The 14177-nt window shown below is 34.6% G+C and overlaps 1 protein-coding gene across 4 annotated transcripts in view; it reads left to right on the top strand.

The window, feature by feature from the left end:
• LOC111146529 (WW domain containing E3 ubiquitin protein ligase 1) overlaps positions 1-14177 on the top strand; it is a 115162-nt gene that overhangs the window by 41031 nt on the left and 59954 nt on the right. For 3 of the 4 annotated variants that reach the window (XM_022502089.1, XM_022502088.1, XM_022502090.1), the window contains 2 exons: positions 13628-13765; positions 13860-13926. In XM_022502089.1, the coding sequence (XP_022357797.1) occupies positions 13628-13765; positions 13860-13926 (205 nt within the window). The remainder of the gene's footprint in view (positions 1-13627; positions 13766-13859; positions 13927-14177) is intronic. The other variant, XM_022502091.1, reaches the window with a different exon arrangement.

Below are 14177 nucleotides of genomic sequence, written 5' to 3'. Positions count from 1 at the left end.
AGTTTTTGGACATAAAGAGTTATGAGTCAAAAAATGTAAAAGCCATGCTAATTTTTATATACACAGATTTTTTAAAAAATATATATTCTTCTGAAGCAGTGAAAGTTTAATTCTCTGCTGTGCCATGGCTTCTGTTCATGCAGTTCATCTTGGTTATAGAAATGTCTTAAAGGCATAGAATACCTTTCCTGGTCTTATGGTTGCTGTATATCTATTTTTTTCTTGGCTATATAGCATTATTGGTGTAAATACATAATACCTCAGTTAACTTCTGTTATTTCAGAATTAAATGTTTGGTTTAACCAGTTTATATGCTGTTTCTGCCCTGGATTAAGCATTTATATGAGACCCTTTTTTTTTTTTTTAAACAAGTATAGTTGACACACACAATATTATGTTAGTTTTAGGTGTATATATAGTAATGTTAGCAAGTCTGTACATTATGCTATACTCACCACGAGTGTAGCTACCATCTGTCACTATGCATTGCTGTTACAGTACCACTGACTGTATTCCCTGTGCTGTACCTTTTTTTCTGTGCCTTATTCATTTCATAGCTCGGAGCCTGTGCCTCCTGCTATCCTTCACTCAGTTTTGCCAATACCCCATCCCTTCCCCTCTGGCAACTATCAGTTTGTTCTCCATATTTATGGGTCTGTTTCTCCTTTTTTGTTTGTTTTTTTTTAGATTCCACTATAAGTGAAATCATATGATGTTTGTCTTTCTTTGTCTTGTTTCATTTAGCATACTAACCTGTAGGTCTATCCATGTTACAGATGGCAAGATCTCATTCTTTTTTATGGCTGAGTAATATTCTGTTGTTTATTACCACATTTTCTTTATCCATTTGTCTGTTGATGGACACAGGTGGTTTCTGTATCATGGCTGTTTCAAATAATACTTCAGTAAACATAAGGGTATATGTATCTTTTTGAATTAGTGTTTTTGTTTTCTTTGTGTAATAGCCCTATAATAGAGATACTGGATCATAGGGTAATTCTATTTTTAATTTTTTGGTGAGTCTCTGTACTGTTTTCCACAGCAGCTGCATCAGTTTACATTCCCACAACAGTGCATAAAGTTTCCTTTTTCTCCACATCCTTACAACACTTGTTACTTCTCGTTTTTAAAGCCATTTGACAAGGCTGAGGTGATATTTCATTGTGGTTTTGCTTTGTATTTCCCTGATGATTAGTGATATTGAGCATCTTTACATGTGTCTGTTAGCTATCTGTACATTTTCTTTGGAAAAATGTCTACTTCGGTCCTCTGACCATTTTAATCAGATTACTTGTTTTTTTAGGTTGTATATTGGATATCAGTCCCTCATTGGATATATCATTTCCAAATATCTTCTCCCATTTGGTAGACTGTTTTGTTGATTGTTTGCTGTGCAAAAGCTTTTTATTTTGGTGGTAGTCCTAGTAGTTTACTTTTGTTTTGTTTCCCTTGCCTAGAAAGGTGTTGCTAAGGCCAGTGTCAAAGCAGTAACTGCTTATGTTTTCTTGTGGGAGTTCTTTCTGGGAGTTCTCAGGTCTCACATTTAGGTCTGTAATTCATTTTGAATTTATTTTTGTGTGTGGTATTAGAAAGTGGTTCAGTTTCATTCTTATGGATGTAGTTGTCCAGTTTTTCCAGCACCATTTATTGAAAAGACTGTCTTTTCCCTAGTATATCTTGCCTCCTTGGTCATAGACTAATTAATTGACCATATAAGAATGGGTTTATTTCTGGGCTTTCTGTTCTGTTTCATTGATCAATGTGTCTGTTTTTGTGCCAGAACCATACTGTTTCGATTATAGCTTTGTAATATATCTTGAAGTCTGTGATTATGGTACCACTGCTTTGTTCTTCTTTTTCAAGATTGCTTTGGGTGTTTGGGGTCTTTTATGGTTCCATACAAATTGTAGGAATGTTTGTTTTAGTTCTGTGAAAATACTGTTGATATTTTGGTAAGGACTGCATTAAATCTATAGATTGCATTGGGTGGTATGGATATCTTAACAATATTCTTCAATTCATGAGCATGGTATGTCTTTCCATTTGTGTCATCTTCAGTTCTTTCATCAGTGTTTTATAGTTTTCACAATATCATTCTTTTTACCTCTTTGGTTAAGTTTATTCCTAGATACTTTATTATTTTGGTGCAATTGTAAATGGAATTATTTTCCTAATATCTCTTTCTGCTACTTCATTTTTAGTGTATAGAAATGCAACAGATTTCTGTATAATAGTTTTGTGTCCTGAAGCTTTACTGCATTCATTTACTAGTTGTGATAGGTTTTTGGTGGAGTCTTTAGGGTTTTCTGTGTGTAGAATCATATCATCTGCAAATGGTGACAATTTAGGTACCTTTTTTTTTCCCTTGTCCGATTGCTGTAGCAAGGATTTTATTTTATTTTTATTTTTATTTTTATTTTTTGAGTATTTTGTTTTTATTTAAATTCCAGTTATTTAACATACAGTGTAATATTAGTTTCAGGTGTACAATTTATTGATTCAACACTTCTATAAAACAACTGGTACCCATCACAAGTGTAATCCTTAATCCCCATCACCTACTTAATCCATGTCCCTAACCTTCCCTGTGGTAACCGTCAGTTTGTTCTCTAGCCTTAAGTGTTTGTTTAATTTAGTTTAGTTTTGTTTTCACTCTTTTTTCCCCATATGATTCTTTGTTTTGTTTCTTAAATTCCACTTATGAGTGAAATTATATGGTATTTGTCTTTGTATGGTTGACTTATTTTGTTTATCATATACTTTCTAGCTCCACCCATGTCATTCCAAATGACAAAATTTCATTCTTTTTTTTAATAGGTGATGGACATTAAGGAGGGCATATGATGTAATGAGTACTGGGTGTTATTTGCAACTAATGAGTCATTGAACATTATATCAAAAGCCAATGATGTACTAGATGAATTTAAATAAAAAAGCAGACACATTGATTAATGGAAGAGAAAAGTAATCCTAAGAATATAATCCCATGCATATACATCATGTTTCATTTCAAAGGCAAGAATACACACAAAGAAAGGATATTCTCCTCAAAATGTGTTGGGAAAAGTAGATATAGACATAAAAGATGATAAGAGACACTAATTTCACGACTTAACAAAAACCATCTCAAAATGGGTTAAAGACTTGAGGAAAAGGCAAGTTTAAAAGATAAGCAAAGGCTTTTAAATATTATGTTGTGGCAAGAATGGATATCCTTGTCTTGTTCCTGATCTTAGAGGAAAAGCTCTCGGTTTTTCACCATTGGGTATGATGTTAGGTGGGTTTTTCATATATGACCTTTATTATAGTGAGGTACATTCCCTCTAAACCCACTTTGTTTAGTTTTTATTAATGTATATTGAATTTTGTCATACGCATTTTCTACATCTATTGAGGTAATCATATGGTTTTTATATTTCATTTTGTTAATGTGGTATATCATATTGACAGATCTGTGAATATTGAACCGTCCCTACCTCCCTGGAGTAAATCGCACTTGATAGTGGTGAATGATCCTTTTAATGTTTTATTGAATGCCGTTTCCTAGTATTTTGTTGAGGATTTTTGCGTCTGTGTTCATCAGGAATATTGACCTTTCTTTTTTCATAGTGTCTTTGGTTTTGGTATTAGGGTAATTCTAGCCTTATGGAATGAATTTGGAAGTTTTCCCTCCTCTTCTGTTTTTTTTGGAGTAGTTTGAGGAGAATAGGTATTACCTCTTCTTTAAATGTTTGATAGAGTTCATCTGTGAATCCGTATGGTTCTTGACTTTGTTTATTGGGAGTTTTTTGATTACCAGTTCAATTTTGTTACTAGAAATTGTTCTGTTCTGATTTTCTGTTTCTTCCTCATTGAGTTTTGGAAGATGGTGTTTCTAGGAATTTATCCATTTCTTCTAGGTTGTCTAATTTGTTGGCATATAATTTTTTTAGTAGTCTCTCTTAATCCTTTGTATTTTTCTGGAGTTGGTTGTTACTTCTCTTTCATTTGTGATTTTACTCATCAGACCCTGATGAGTCTGGCAGTTTTATCTTTCCAAAGAACCAGCATTTAGTTTATGCTTTTGGTTTTTTTTTAAGATTTTATTTATTTACTTATTTGACAGAGAGAGAGAGAGAAAGAGATCACAAGCAGGCAGAGAGGCAGTCAGAGAGAGGGGGGGGAAGCAGGTTCCCCACTGAGCAGAGAGCCCGATGTGGGGCTTGATCTCAGGAACTTGAGATCAAGACGTGAGCCAAAGGCAGAGGCTTAACCCACTGAGCCACCCAAGTGCCCCAAGAACCAGCATTTAGATTTATTGATCTTTTCTTTTTGTTGAAGTTGTTGTTTGGTTGGTTTTGTTTTGTTTTGTTTTTAGTCTCTATTTTCATGTATTTCTTTAGGTTATGCTTGGCTTTCTTCTTCTCAGTTTTTTGTGTAGCTATTAGTTTTTGGGTTTGTGGTTACTGTGAGGTTCACATATAAATCCTAAGTACATAGCAGCCTGTATATTAAATTGATGGTCACTTACGTTGAAACACATTCTAAAAGAACTTTTTTTTTTAATCCTCCCCTCCAGGTTTTATGTCTATATTGTCTTATTTTACATCTTTTGTTCATAATTTTCTTACTTGTGATTATAGTCTTGTCTTTTTGATTTAAAGAAGTCCTTGTGACATTTCTTATTAGGCCAGTTTAGTGGTGATAAATTCTTTAACTTTTGTTTGTCTGGGAAACTCTTCTATTCTGATTAATAACCTTGCCAGGTACAATATTCTTACTTGTAGATTTTTTCCCTTTCAGCACTTTGAATAAAAAAAAGAGTAAAATATTATTAATTAATTAATTAATTAATGGTCTGCAAAGTTTCTTCTGAAAAAGATCAACTGATAGCCTTGTGGCTTTTCTTGTATACATGACTAGTTTGTTTCTCTCTTTCTGCTTTTAAATTTTTTTCTTTATCTTTGATCTTTGCTATGTTAATTATTATCTTGTGGTGTGGACCCTTTTGGGTCATCTTCTTTGGAACTCTGTGCTCCCTGAACCTCGAAGTCTATTTCCATCCCCAGGTTAGGGAAGTTCTCAGCCATTATTTCTCAAATGAAGTTTTCCGTCCCTTTCTTCCTCTTCTCCTGGGACTTCTCTAATGTAAATGTTTGTTTACCTTATCTTGTCTAAGAGATCCCATAACTTATCCTCATTTGTAAAAAATTCTTTTTTTTTCTTTTTCTTTTTGGTGTTTAGCATGGGTGGTATTACCCTTCCTTCCCTATCACTGATTGATTCTTCTGCATTATCTAATTGTTTATTCTCTCTAGTATATATTTTGTGTTTTGGGTTTTTTTTGTATTCTTCATCCCAGATTGGTCCTTCTTTATATTTCCTATGTCTTGTTGAAGTTTTCAGTAAGTTCATCCACTTTCCTCTCAAGTCCAGTGAACATCTTTACGATCATTATTTTGAACTCTTTATCAAGTGGATTGGTTGATTCCATTTCATTTAGATTTTTTGTGAGGCTTTGTCTCTTTCTTTTTTAGAGCATATTCCTGTCTTCTCATTTTGCTCGACCTTCTGTGTTTAGAATGTTTTGCTTGACCTTCTCTGTTCATTAATTTCTATGAGTAAATTAATATAGCTGTCTCTCCTTAACTTGAAGGAGTGGTCTTGTGTTTAGCTGTGCATGGCACCTCTTTTTTAGTACACATAATTATTTCTTGTAACTCACAACCCAGAGATGATAATTGCTAACAGTTTGATGAATTTTATTTGTGTGTATATGAGTATAACATTGGGACTTTATTCAATTTCATATTGTGCTTAGCTCTCTTAATATTATGTGCATTTCCCGTATCATTCAGTGGTATTCTTTGCAAAATTATTTTCCCTACAAAGATTATGATATTTATCTGCCGAAGTAATTTTGTAGGAAGGTCAGAATGTCAGTATTCTTTGAAAGGAAACTTTGATAAATTGTATTAACTTGAAGTTATTTCTTAGAATTTAATTGAGGAGAATATGCTCAGAGGAAAAATAAAATTTTGTAAACATTCATACATGTCTGAAGTTGATGGTTTCAGGAATGCTAGTAGTAGCATCCTATACACCCCTGGCAGTCCATCTTTTTTTTTTTTTTTTTTTTTTTTTTTAAATTATTGAAAGGTATATTAGTTTGCCTGGGCTGTCATACCCAAATACCAAAGACTGCGTATCTTAAATAACAAGTGTATCTTCTCACAATTCTGGCTGCTAGAAGGCTGAAATCAAGATGTCAGCAGTGTTGGTTTCTTCAGAGGACTTCCTCTCTTTTGGTTTATAGATGGCCATCTTCTTATATCTTCACATTTTCTTCCCTCTGTGCATGTGTCTATATCAGAATTTCTTCCTTGTAAAAGGACACCAGTCATTATTGGAAGAGGCACCTCATTTTAATTAATTACCTTTTCAAAGATGCTATTTCCAAATTGAGTCACCCCCTGAGGTACCAGGGGTTAGGACTTCATAAACATATGAATTTGGGGGAGGGGGAAGCAGAACATAACTCAGCTTATAACAGAAGGTAAGTAAATTTAAAGCTTGTGAATCGTAGTGCTTTAAAGGTAAAAGAACCCTTTGGGCATTAATCCGAGTGGCTCATTTTATTTATTAAGTAACTTTTAATGTAAGTGGCTTGCTCAAGAACAGAAGTTTTGACTAGAACACTGGTTTTCTGAACCTTAGCTTTTAATTTTAATTAGAATTAAAAAAAGTGTAGTTCTAGATAGCCTTGTAGAATTTAAAAATGCACTCATAACTGATAAAATTCTTGGGTGCCTTTGATTTAGCCTCTTGGTTTGGCACTCAGACATTGTCCCTCTTCAAATTTATGGCCTAATTTCTTCTGTACTTAAGGCCCTGACATTTTCTTCTCATAAATTCATGTTTTTCTATCCCTTTTCCTGATAAATTTGAGGTGAGAGTAGAGGCTTAATTGATTTGAATAGATATATCTCCCAGTTTTGAAGATACTTACTTCTTTGGCCTTCATGGTTGTTTTAAGTTGTTATAGCCTTAAAACCCACAACTAAACCAATCTAAAATCATCTTATATTTTCCCCAAAAATACCCAGTAGGAGCTTACTAGGGAAGTTCTCATTTCTTCACATTTAAATCCCAGCAGGCCTTCCAGTCCTGAACCTTCATTTTTTTCCTTGTCATAACCTGGTTGGATAATGACCAGAGTTTTTGCTCATGTAGTCCTCTGATACATTGTCTGAGAAGTTATGTAGGTTTAAGCCCTTATTTGCACTCCAACCTTTAGTTATGTTTTTAGATCATGCGGATGCCATTCTAAATTATAGAAGTTATTTAATTGGCTCTGCAGAGGTATGTGTTATGTCATCAGCTGTGGATACTGATATCCGAGATACATTTCTTTCTTTCAATTCCACTATTTCTTAAACTCTGAAGGAAGAATCCCTCCATTATTAAAGATAAAGCCTGATACTAGTTAAAATGATAAGGACAGATTTTAATCAGTAATACACTGTTGCAATAAGGAAGACGGTCCAGCTTGATCTGAACTAAACTTGTATTTGTATAGCGGTAACTGGGCATTTCAAAGGGACGATGAGGAAGAGGGGAGTGGGTGGGTATGGGTGGAAGCTAAGTAGAGTCAGCGAAGTAAAAAATGATGAAGGGTTTATTGGTATAAATGTGATTAGGCCAGTTTTTTTTTCTGCTGGTTGGAATTCTCTTCTCCCACATAGACAATGAGTCCTAAGCCCTGTCCTTCCTGATGATTACATTTCCGAGGAGTGGCTTTCACATCGTGGACAAAGATACTCCCAAGTTATAGAGGATAACATTACAGTTGCCCCTTGAACAACACAGGTTTGGATAGTACGGGTTCCCTTATATTTTTGGATTTTTTACATTACAGTACCATAAATACATTCTCTCTTCTTTATGGTTTTCTTAGTTATATTTTTCTTTTCTCTGGCTTAATTTATTGTAAGATTACAGTATATAATACATATATAGCATTTTAAATATATGTTCACTGACTGTTTCTGTTATCAGTAAGGCATCTGGTTATCTGTAGGCTATTAATAATTAAATTTGGGGGGAGTCAAAAGTTAAAGGAGGATTTCAACTGCACCAGGAGTCAATGCCCCTGAACCCTGCATTGTTCAAGGGTGAGCTGTAGATCACAAAGGGAGAGTGGAAGAATTCACCATTTTAAGCCCTTTTTAGTAAATGCTCTAAGGTCGGGGTGTCAGAGTCCTCTCACAGGTGTAGACTGGAACAAACATGAAATTTTTTTTAACAGCCCTGAATTTTCTCAGGTAGGCAGTATAAGTGGGGCTACGATCATCCTTGCGTTGTTACAGCTCTGTTAGTGTGTGTTCAAGTTTTTTAATGTGGGGAGAAGTGATGGATGAGATCATTTGTGCTGAGCATTTGCAGTTTTTATAGGCCAAGGTTGAGGCCCACTCAAGAGGATGACTTAGAGGAGTCTGATTGGAGTTTACTTAAGGAGAGAATCTTTGTCACCATTCATGGGTGAAAAATGTAAGAGTAGCATAGCTAATATCCACATCAGAGTGTGTATAGAACTTGGTATTTCAATTTTGAGACTGATGGAGCCACTTTAAACACCTGAGGGAGGAGTCAGATAGCTGCCACTCAAATCCTGGGGACTACATTGTGTTGGTTTTTGTTTCTTTGTTTATGGTCTTAGTAGAACCAGGAACTTAGCTTTTGTTGAGGAAAGCATTTTGAAATCCATTAAGTTCACTTTTAATTGAATTATGTCCCAAGTGATTTATAGTAATCAGATAATTTGAAAATTATCCCTTTACATTGAATGGTAGGGAGACACAGCAGAGAAATGTCATTTATGACAGAGGACAGAGCATAAGTCAAATTTAATTTTATTTAAAAATTTGCTTTCATCTTACTTAGGTAATACTAATTTGTTTAGTTTGCTAAGTCTTAAGTTCTTTTTTTAAATTCACTTCATATCAGCACAGACTAAAATATGTTAAAACCAAGCTTTTGAACAAATAATATTCTCATACCCAGTGATATAAATGCATTTCTATTCTTTAGAAAGATTTTTAGGATTGAAATGACTAGGTCAGACGGAGTGAGCAGTTTGAAGCTTCCAGCTGTGCATAGCTGTCTCATTGCCTTCCTGAAACCATTACTCTAATTTGTATGTACAATGAAGCGTATAAAAGTGCCCATTTGTAAATATTTGCCATGCTAATGGGTTTTATTTATTTATTTATTTATTTTTAAAGATTTTATTTATTTATTTGACAGAGATCACAAGCAGGCAGAGAGGCAGGCAGAGAGAGAGGAGGAAGCAGGCTCCCCTAGAGAGCAGAGAGCCCGATGCGGGGCTCGATCCCAGGACCCTGGGATCATGACCTGAGCCAAAGGCAGCAGCTTAACCCACTGAGCCACCCAGGCGCCCCTGCTAATGGGTTTTAAAAATGGAGATTATTTTTATCAGAGCATTTCTTTAATAATTAAAAAAGTCACATTTATTGATCATTCGTATTTCATCAATTGTGATTGTCTTGTATTCCTTTTACATTTTTTTATTCATTGTTCCTTGTTTTCTCACTGACTTATAAAAGCTCTTTTTTTTCCCAGTTAATCATTTGCCACTTTTTTATTAGCTTTGGTTGACAGAAGTTTATAATTTTTTTCATCCTTAAAGTTTATCCAACTTACATTTTTTATGCTCAGAGAATGGTTTTCAATCCCTGTATTTCATTTATCTACTTTCTTCTTACACATGTGTGTGTTGGCCAGCCTCAAAACCTTCCCCAAGCATTCCCTTCTGGGATGGTCCCTTCCACATTGAATCAGATGGTCTGTGACAGAATATGATAGAAGTAATGGTATAGGACGGGGGCGCCTGGGTGGCTCAGTGGGTTAAAGCCTCTGCCTTCGGCTGGGGTCCTGATCCCAGGGTCATGGGATCAAGCCCCACATGGGGCTCTCTGCTCAGCAGGGAGCCTGCTTCCTCTCTGCCTACTTGAGATTCTGTCAAATTAATAAATAAAATCTTTAAAAAAAAAAAAAGAAGTAATGGTATAGGACCTCCTATGCTTGGTTATAAAAGACATTTCAGTATTTGCCTTGGTCTCTTGGATTATGTACCTAGAAATTACCATTGTGAAGATCCAGGAAGCCCTATAGAAACAGCTAAATGGAGAGGAGCTGAGTCCTCTTTTCAGCTTTCAGCACCAGCTTGTTAGCTATGTGTATGAGCCATCAATTAAGCAGATTTTCTACCCCCTCTCAAAATTCTAGCTTTCAGAAACTGAGCTGTAATAAATGATTATTGTTATTTTTAGTGACTGAAGGGTAATTTGTTACTTAGTAATAGATAATAGCAGTTTTTTAAAATGGCTTCAGAATATGGCTGAGTTAAATCTAAATATGTGAAACACCTTAAAAAACAAATTTTTGGAGATACTTTATTTTCCTTGGGGAAAGAATGAGTGTAAGCTTTGTTTTGTTTTGTTTTTTACAAATTGGTGATAGAAGAATAAATCATCTTGTTGTATACCTAGCTTCTCAGAGGCTTAGATTGTTCTTTGCCCTACTAAAACTAAGAAAGAATGTCTGAGAGGAAAAATCAGATTATAGATTAAAAGTTGTAAAATTGTAAGTTTCCTGAGGACAGTCCTTTCTTAACAATTTTTTAAAACATTGGGTGCCTGCGTGGCTCAGTGGGTTAAAGCGTCTGCCTTCGGCTCAGGTCATGATCCCAGTCTTGGGATCCAGCCCTGCCTCAGCCTCTCTGCTCAGCAGGAAGCCTGCTTCCTCCTCTCTCTCTGCCTGCTTGTCTGCCTACTTGTGATCTCCTTCTGTCAAATAAATAAATAAAATCTTAAAAAAAAAAAACAACATTTATTAAGCACCTACCTCTGTCAGGTACTGAGGATACATCACTAAATTAGATGGACACAGTTTCTGCTCTTTCAGAGACTTCAGTTTAGTTGGGGAGGTCAGGTCCTCTCCGCCTCCCCCAAAATTCTGGTGATACATCTGTTAAAAGAATTAAGTGGAGTAATAGTATGGAGGTTTACTTTAGGCTGGTCAGTGTTTATCCTGCTTTTTCATTATAGTATCTGGTACACATTGGGCATTTATATATTGAATAGATGAGTATGTCTGAATTGGTTTGTTTATATGTTAGAATAATACACTTATTCCCCCTGCCAACATACATGCACGTATAGATGGGAATTATTTATGTGATAGTCCTCCCAATTTTATGACTCAGAAATGTTATATCCCAGTATTCGAGAATTGTGAATATGTCCAGTAGTTCAGAATTGTGAAAGCCTAGGTGTTGTAAACAACCTCCTGCTGCAGAGCAAATATGTCCCGGATAGAACAAATTTTTATGGCATTAACGATTTTTACAAAGAGACAAAGTGTTCTTCAAGGCCCTCTTCTTCCTAATAATAATAATAATAATAATAAATAAAGGCAAGGAAAATCTTACAAACTGGAATTAGAATAGTGGATGATGCTGATAGCAGTTTTCAGGATACTGGGCTTTTGGCTAATCAGATAGGGGAGCTGAGCTTGGACTCCTGTAGTCTAGACTCTTGGGGGTGCCCTCAAACCACTGACAGAATTAGAAACAGACCCTGACAGTACTAAAGCCCAAATATGACTCTTAGTCTAATATCAGAGAATGAACCCACCACCAAAGATTATAAATTTTAAGAAGAAGCCATTATAAGCAGGGGTTGGCAAATACTTCCTTTAAATGGCTAAGATAGTAAGTATTTAAGCTTTGCAGGTAATACAGTCTCCTACATACTCAGCTCTTCCATTGTAGTGGGAAAGCAGGCGTAGAAGATATGTAAATTAATGAATATGACTGTGTTCAAATAAAACTATTCACAAAAACAGGTAGGTGGTCAGATTTGGCCTGCAGCCAGTTTGCTAAACCCTGCAATAGAGGATGGAGTAGAGGAGATATTTTACGAGTTAGTGGCTATGTTTGAATACCAGTGAAAAATAAATTCTTCAGTCCATTATATCCAAAGCAAAATGATAAAGAGCAAGTCATGATTTCAGCAAGTGAAATGCATGACCCCAAAGACAAAAAAACAGCTTTAGAGAAAGAGATGATTTGGATGGATTTATAAATTAGAATAACAGAATTAGCAGTAAAAGAAGATGATAGTGGTAAAAATATTCTCAAAAAGTGAGAGATTATCATCAATATAAAATAGTGTGCTCAACAAATCTTTTAAAGATGAGAATCAGATTAAGAAATGAGAGAATTTACCACCAAGAGACCTACGCTTTTTAAAGGGATTTTGGAAAGGGTATTCTTTAAGAATCTACTCAAGCTAAATATTTTAGGAACAAGAACTAAATCTCCACATTCCAGATACTTAAAATAAAGTGATGACAAAAATGAAATAGAATGGTGGTCAGTGTAGTTTTCTTCAGATATAGATTATTAGAATCTAGGTAAAGATGAAATTCATGCTTCTGTAGTTTTTTTTTTTCCACACTTTTGTATTTAGTCTCTAATCGCCTTTATTAATACTTTTGTGATGCACAGTGGAAATGAGGTTTATGATGGTATAAAGTTTGGGGTAGGCAATCTAAAAGGTCTTCTTTTATTATACGGATCTTAAATTTTTTGCAAAGAATTTCTGTCCAGTGATTATAGTGGTTCCAGATTTTTTTTTTTTTTGTCTTTTCTGTATTTGGATAATTATGCTTATGCTGGACATTTTGATCAATGTAGGGGGACTCAAATTTGTTAAATATAGGAAAGAACAAAGTTAAGGACATAATCTAAGAAGAACTATGTTCCATGGCTCAAGAAGCTGCAGAGAGAGCCAGTAAGTATCAGACGGAAAAAAAGAAAAAAATATATATCAGACTGAAGTAATTGGCTTCATTTTGAATAGTAAAGGGATCAGTAAAAACTTGTATTTCTGTGGAATAGAAGTCAAAAGAAAATGACCTTGAGTTTAAGTAAGAACTAGGAATCCTAAAACAGGAAGGAAATATTTGGTCTTCTATGAAAAAGAAATAATAAACTATTGTCATAGTATTTATAATTTATTGGGTGCTTAACATGTATCAAGTGTGGTACGAAGAACTTTGTGTGGTTTTGCATTTAGGCTTTTTGACAGTCCTTTTTAGTTTGATGCCTTTATTATCTACATTTTATCATGACTGGAACTGAGGCTTTTTTATAATTTGACTACTTACTCAAAGTAGTAGCTGGTCAAAAACCAGACTGCCTGGCTTCCATACAGAAATTTTGCCTTAACCACAAGTCTTATGGGCTGAAGAGTAAGTTTAGGTAATTGTTGTGTGCATTATCTGCATATATTTATATGTTCTCTGTGCTTTATACAGTGCAGACGAGCAATTAAAGATGACATTGAGAGCTTGGGTGAGGGGCAAGGAGTTTTTCAACTTGGTGTGAAAGGGAGTGAGCCTGATATCATATAGAAGGGTCTACAGATAAAAGTGGAATAATTCTTCCCACATGTAGCCATCAAGTACTGAACTAGAGTAATTCTTGATGTGTAGTTTTGATTTCTAACACATCATTTTGGATGTGGCAAAAGCTTTTAACTTAAGATTTTTTTTTCCCTAGTGGAAAGAGTGAAAGAACAATTAAAACTTTCTTTGGAAAACAAGAATGGCATAGTGCAAACTGGTGAATTAACAGTTGTGCTCGATGGACTGGTGATTGAGCAAGAAAATCTAACAAACTGCAGCTCATCTCCAACCAGTAAGATAATTTTATGTGTTCTTAAAATTTGAAGAGGAAAAAACCCCAGCAAGACGTATATAAAAACCTGCTTGCTTGTTTTCTTGTTGTTCAGTAGAAATACAGCAAAATGGTGATGCCTTACATGAAAATGGAGACCCTTCAACAAGACCAACCTCCAGGTAGAATATTTTATTTTAGTATTTGTGGCAAGGTAATGTAACATTTTCCATAATACAAAGTTTTACATTTTAACCTTAGTTTAGGGTTTGCCATAGAATTTAAAATTTCTATCTAAACTTGTCATTTGTTTGAATTCTTGTAAAAATTTTTAAAGAAATAATAGTTTTTAAAGTAGTTTTTTTTTTTTTTAAAGTAGTTTTTAAAGAAATAAGAACTTCATTGAGATACAATACATACACCAAAAGGTTTA

Source organism: Enhydra lutris, unplaced genomic scaffold, assembly GCF_002288905.1.
Source record: "Enhydra lutris kenyoni isolate GAN:26980312 unplaced genomic scaffold, ASM228890v2 scaffoldscaffold14, whole genome shotgun sequence".
Classification (NCBI taxonomy): Eukaryota; Metazoa; Chordata; class Mammalia; order Carnivora; family Mustelidae; genus Enhydra; species Enhydra lutris.
The sequence above is the reverse complement of the archived record's forward strand: the minus strand, read 5'-3'. Positions and strand labels throughout refer to the sequence as shown.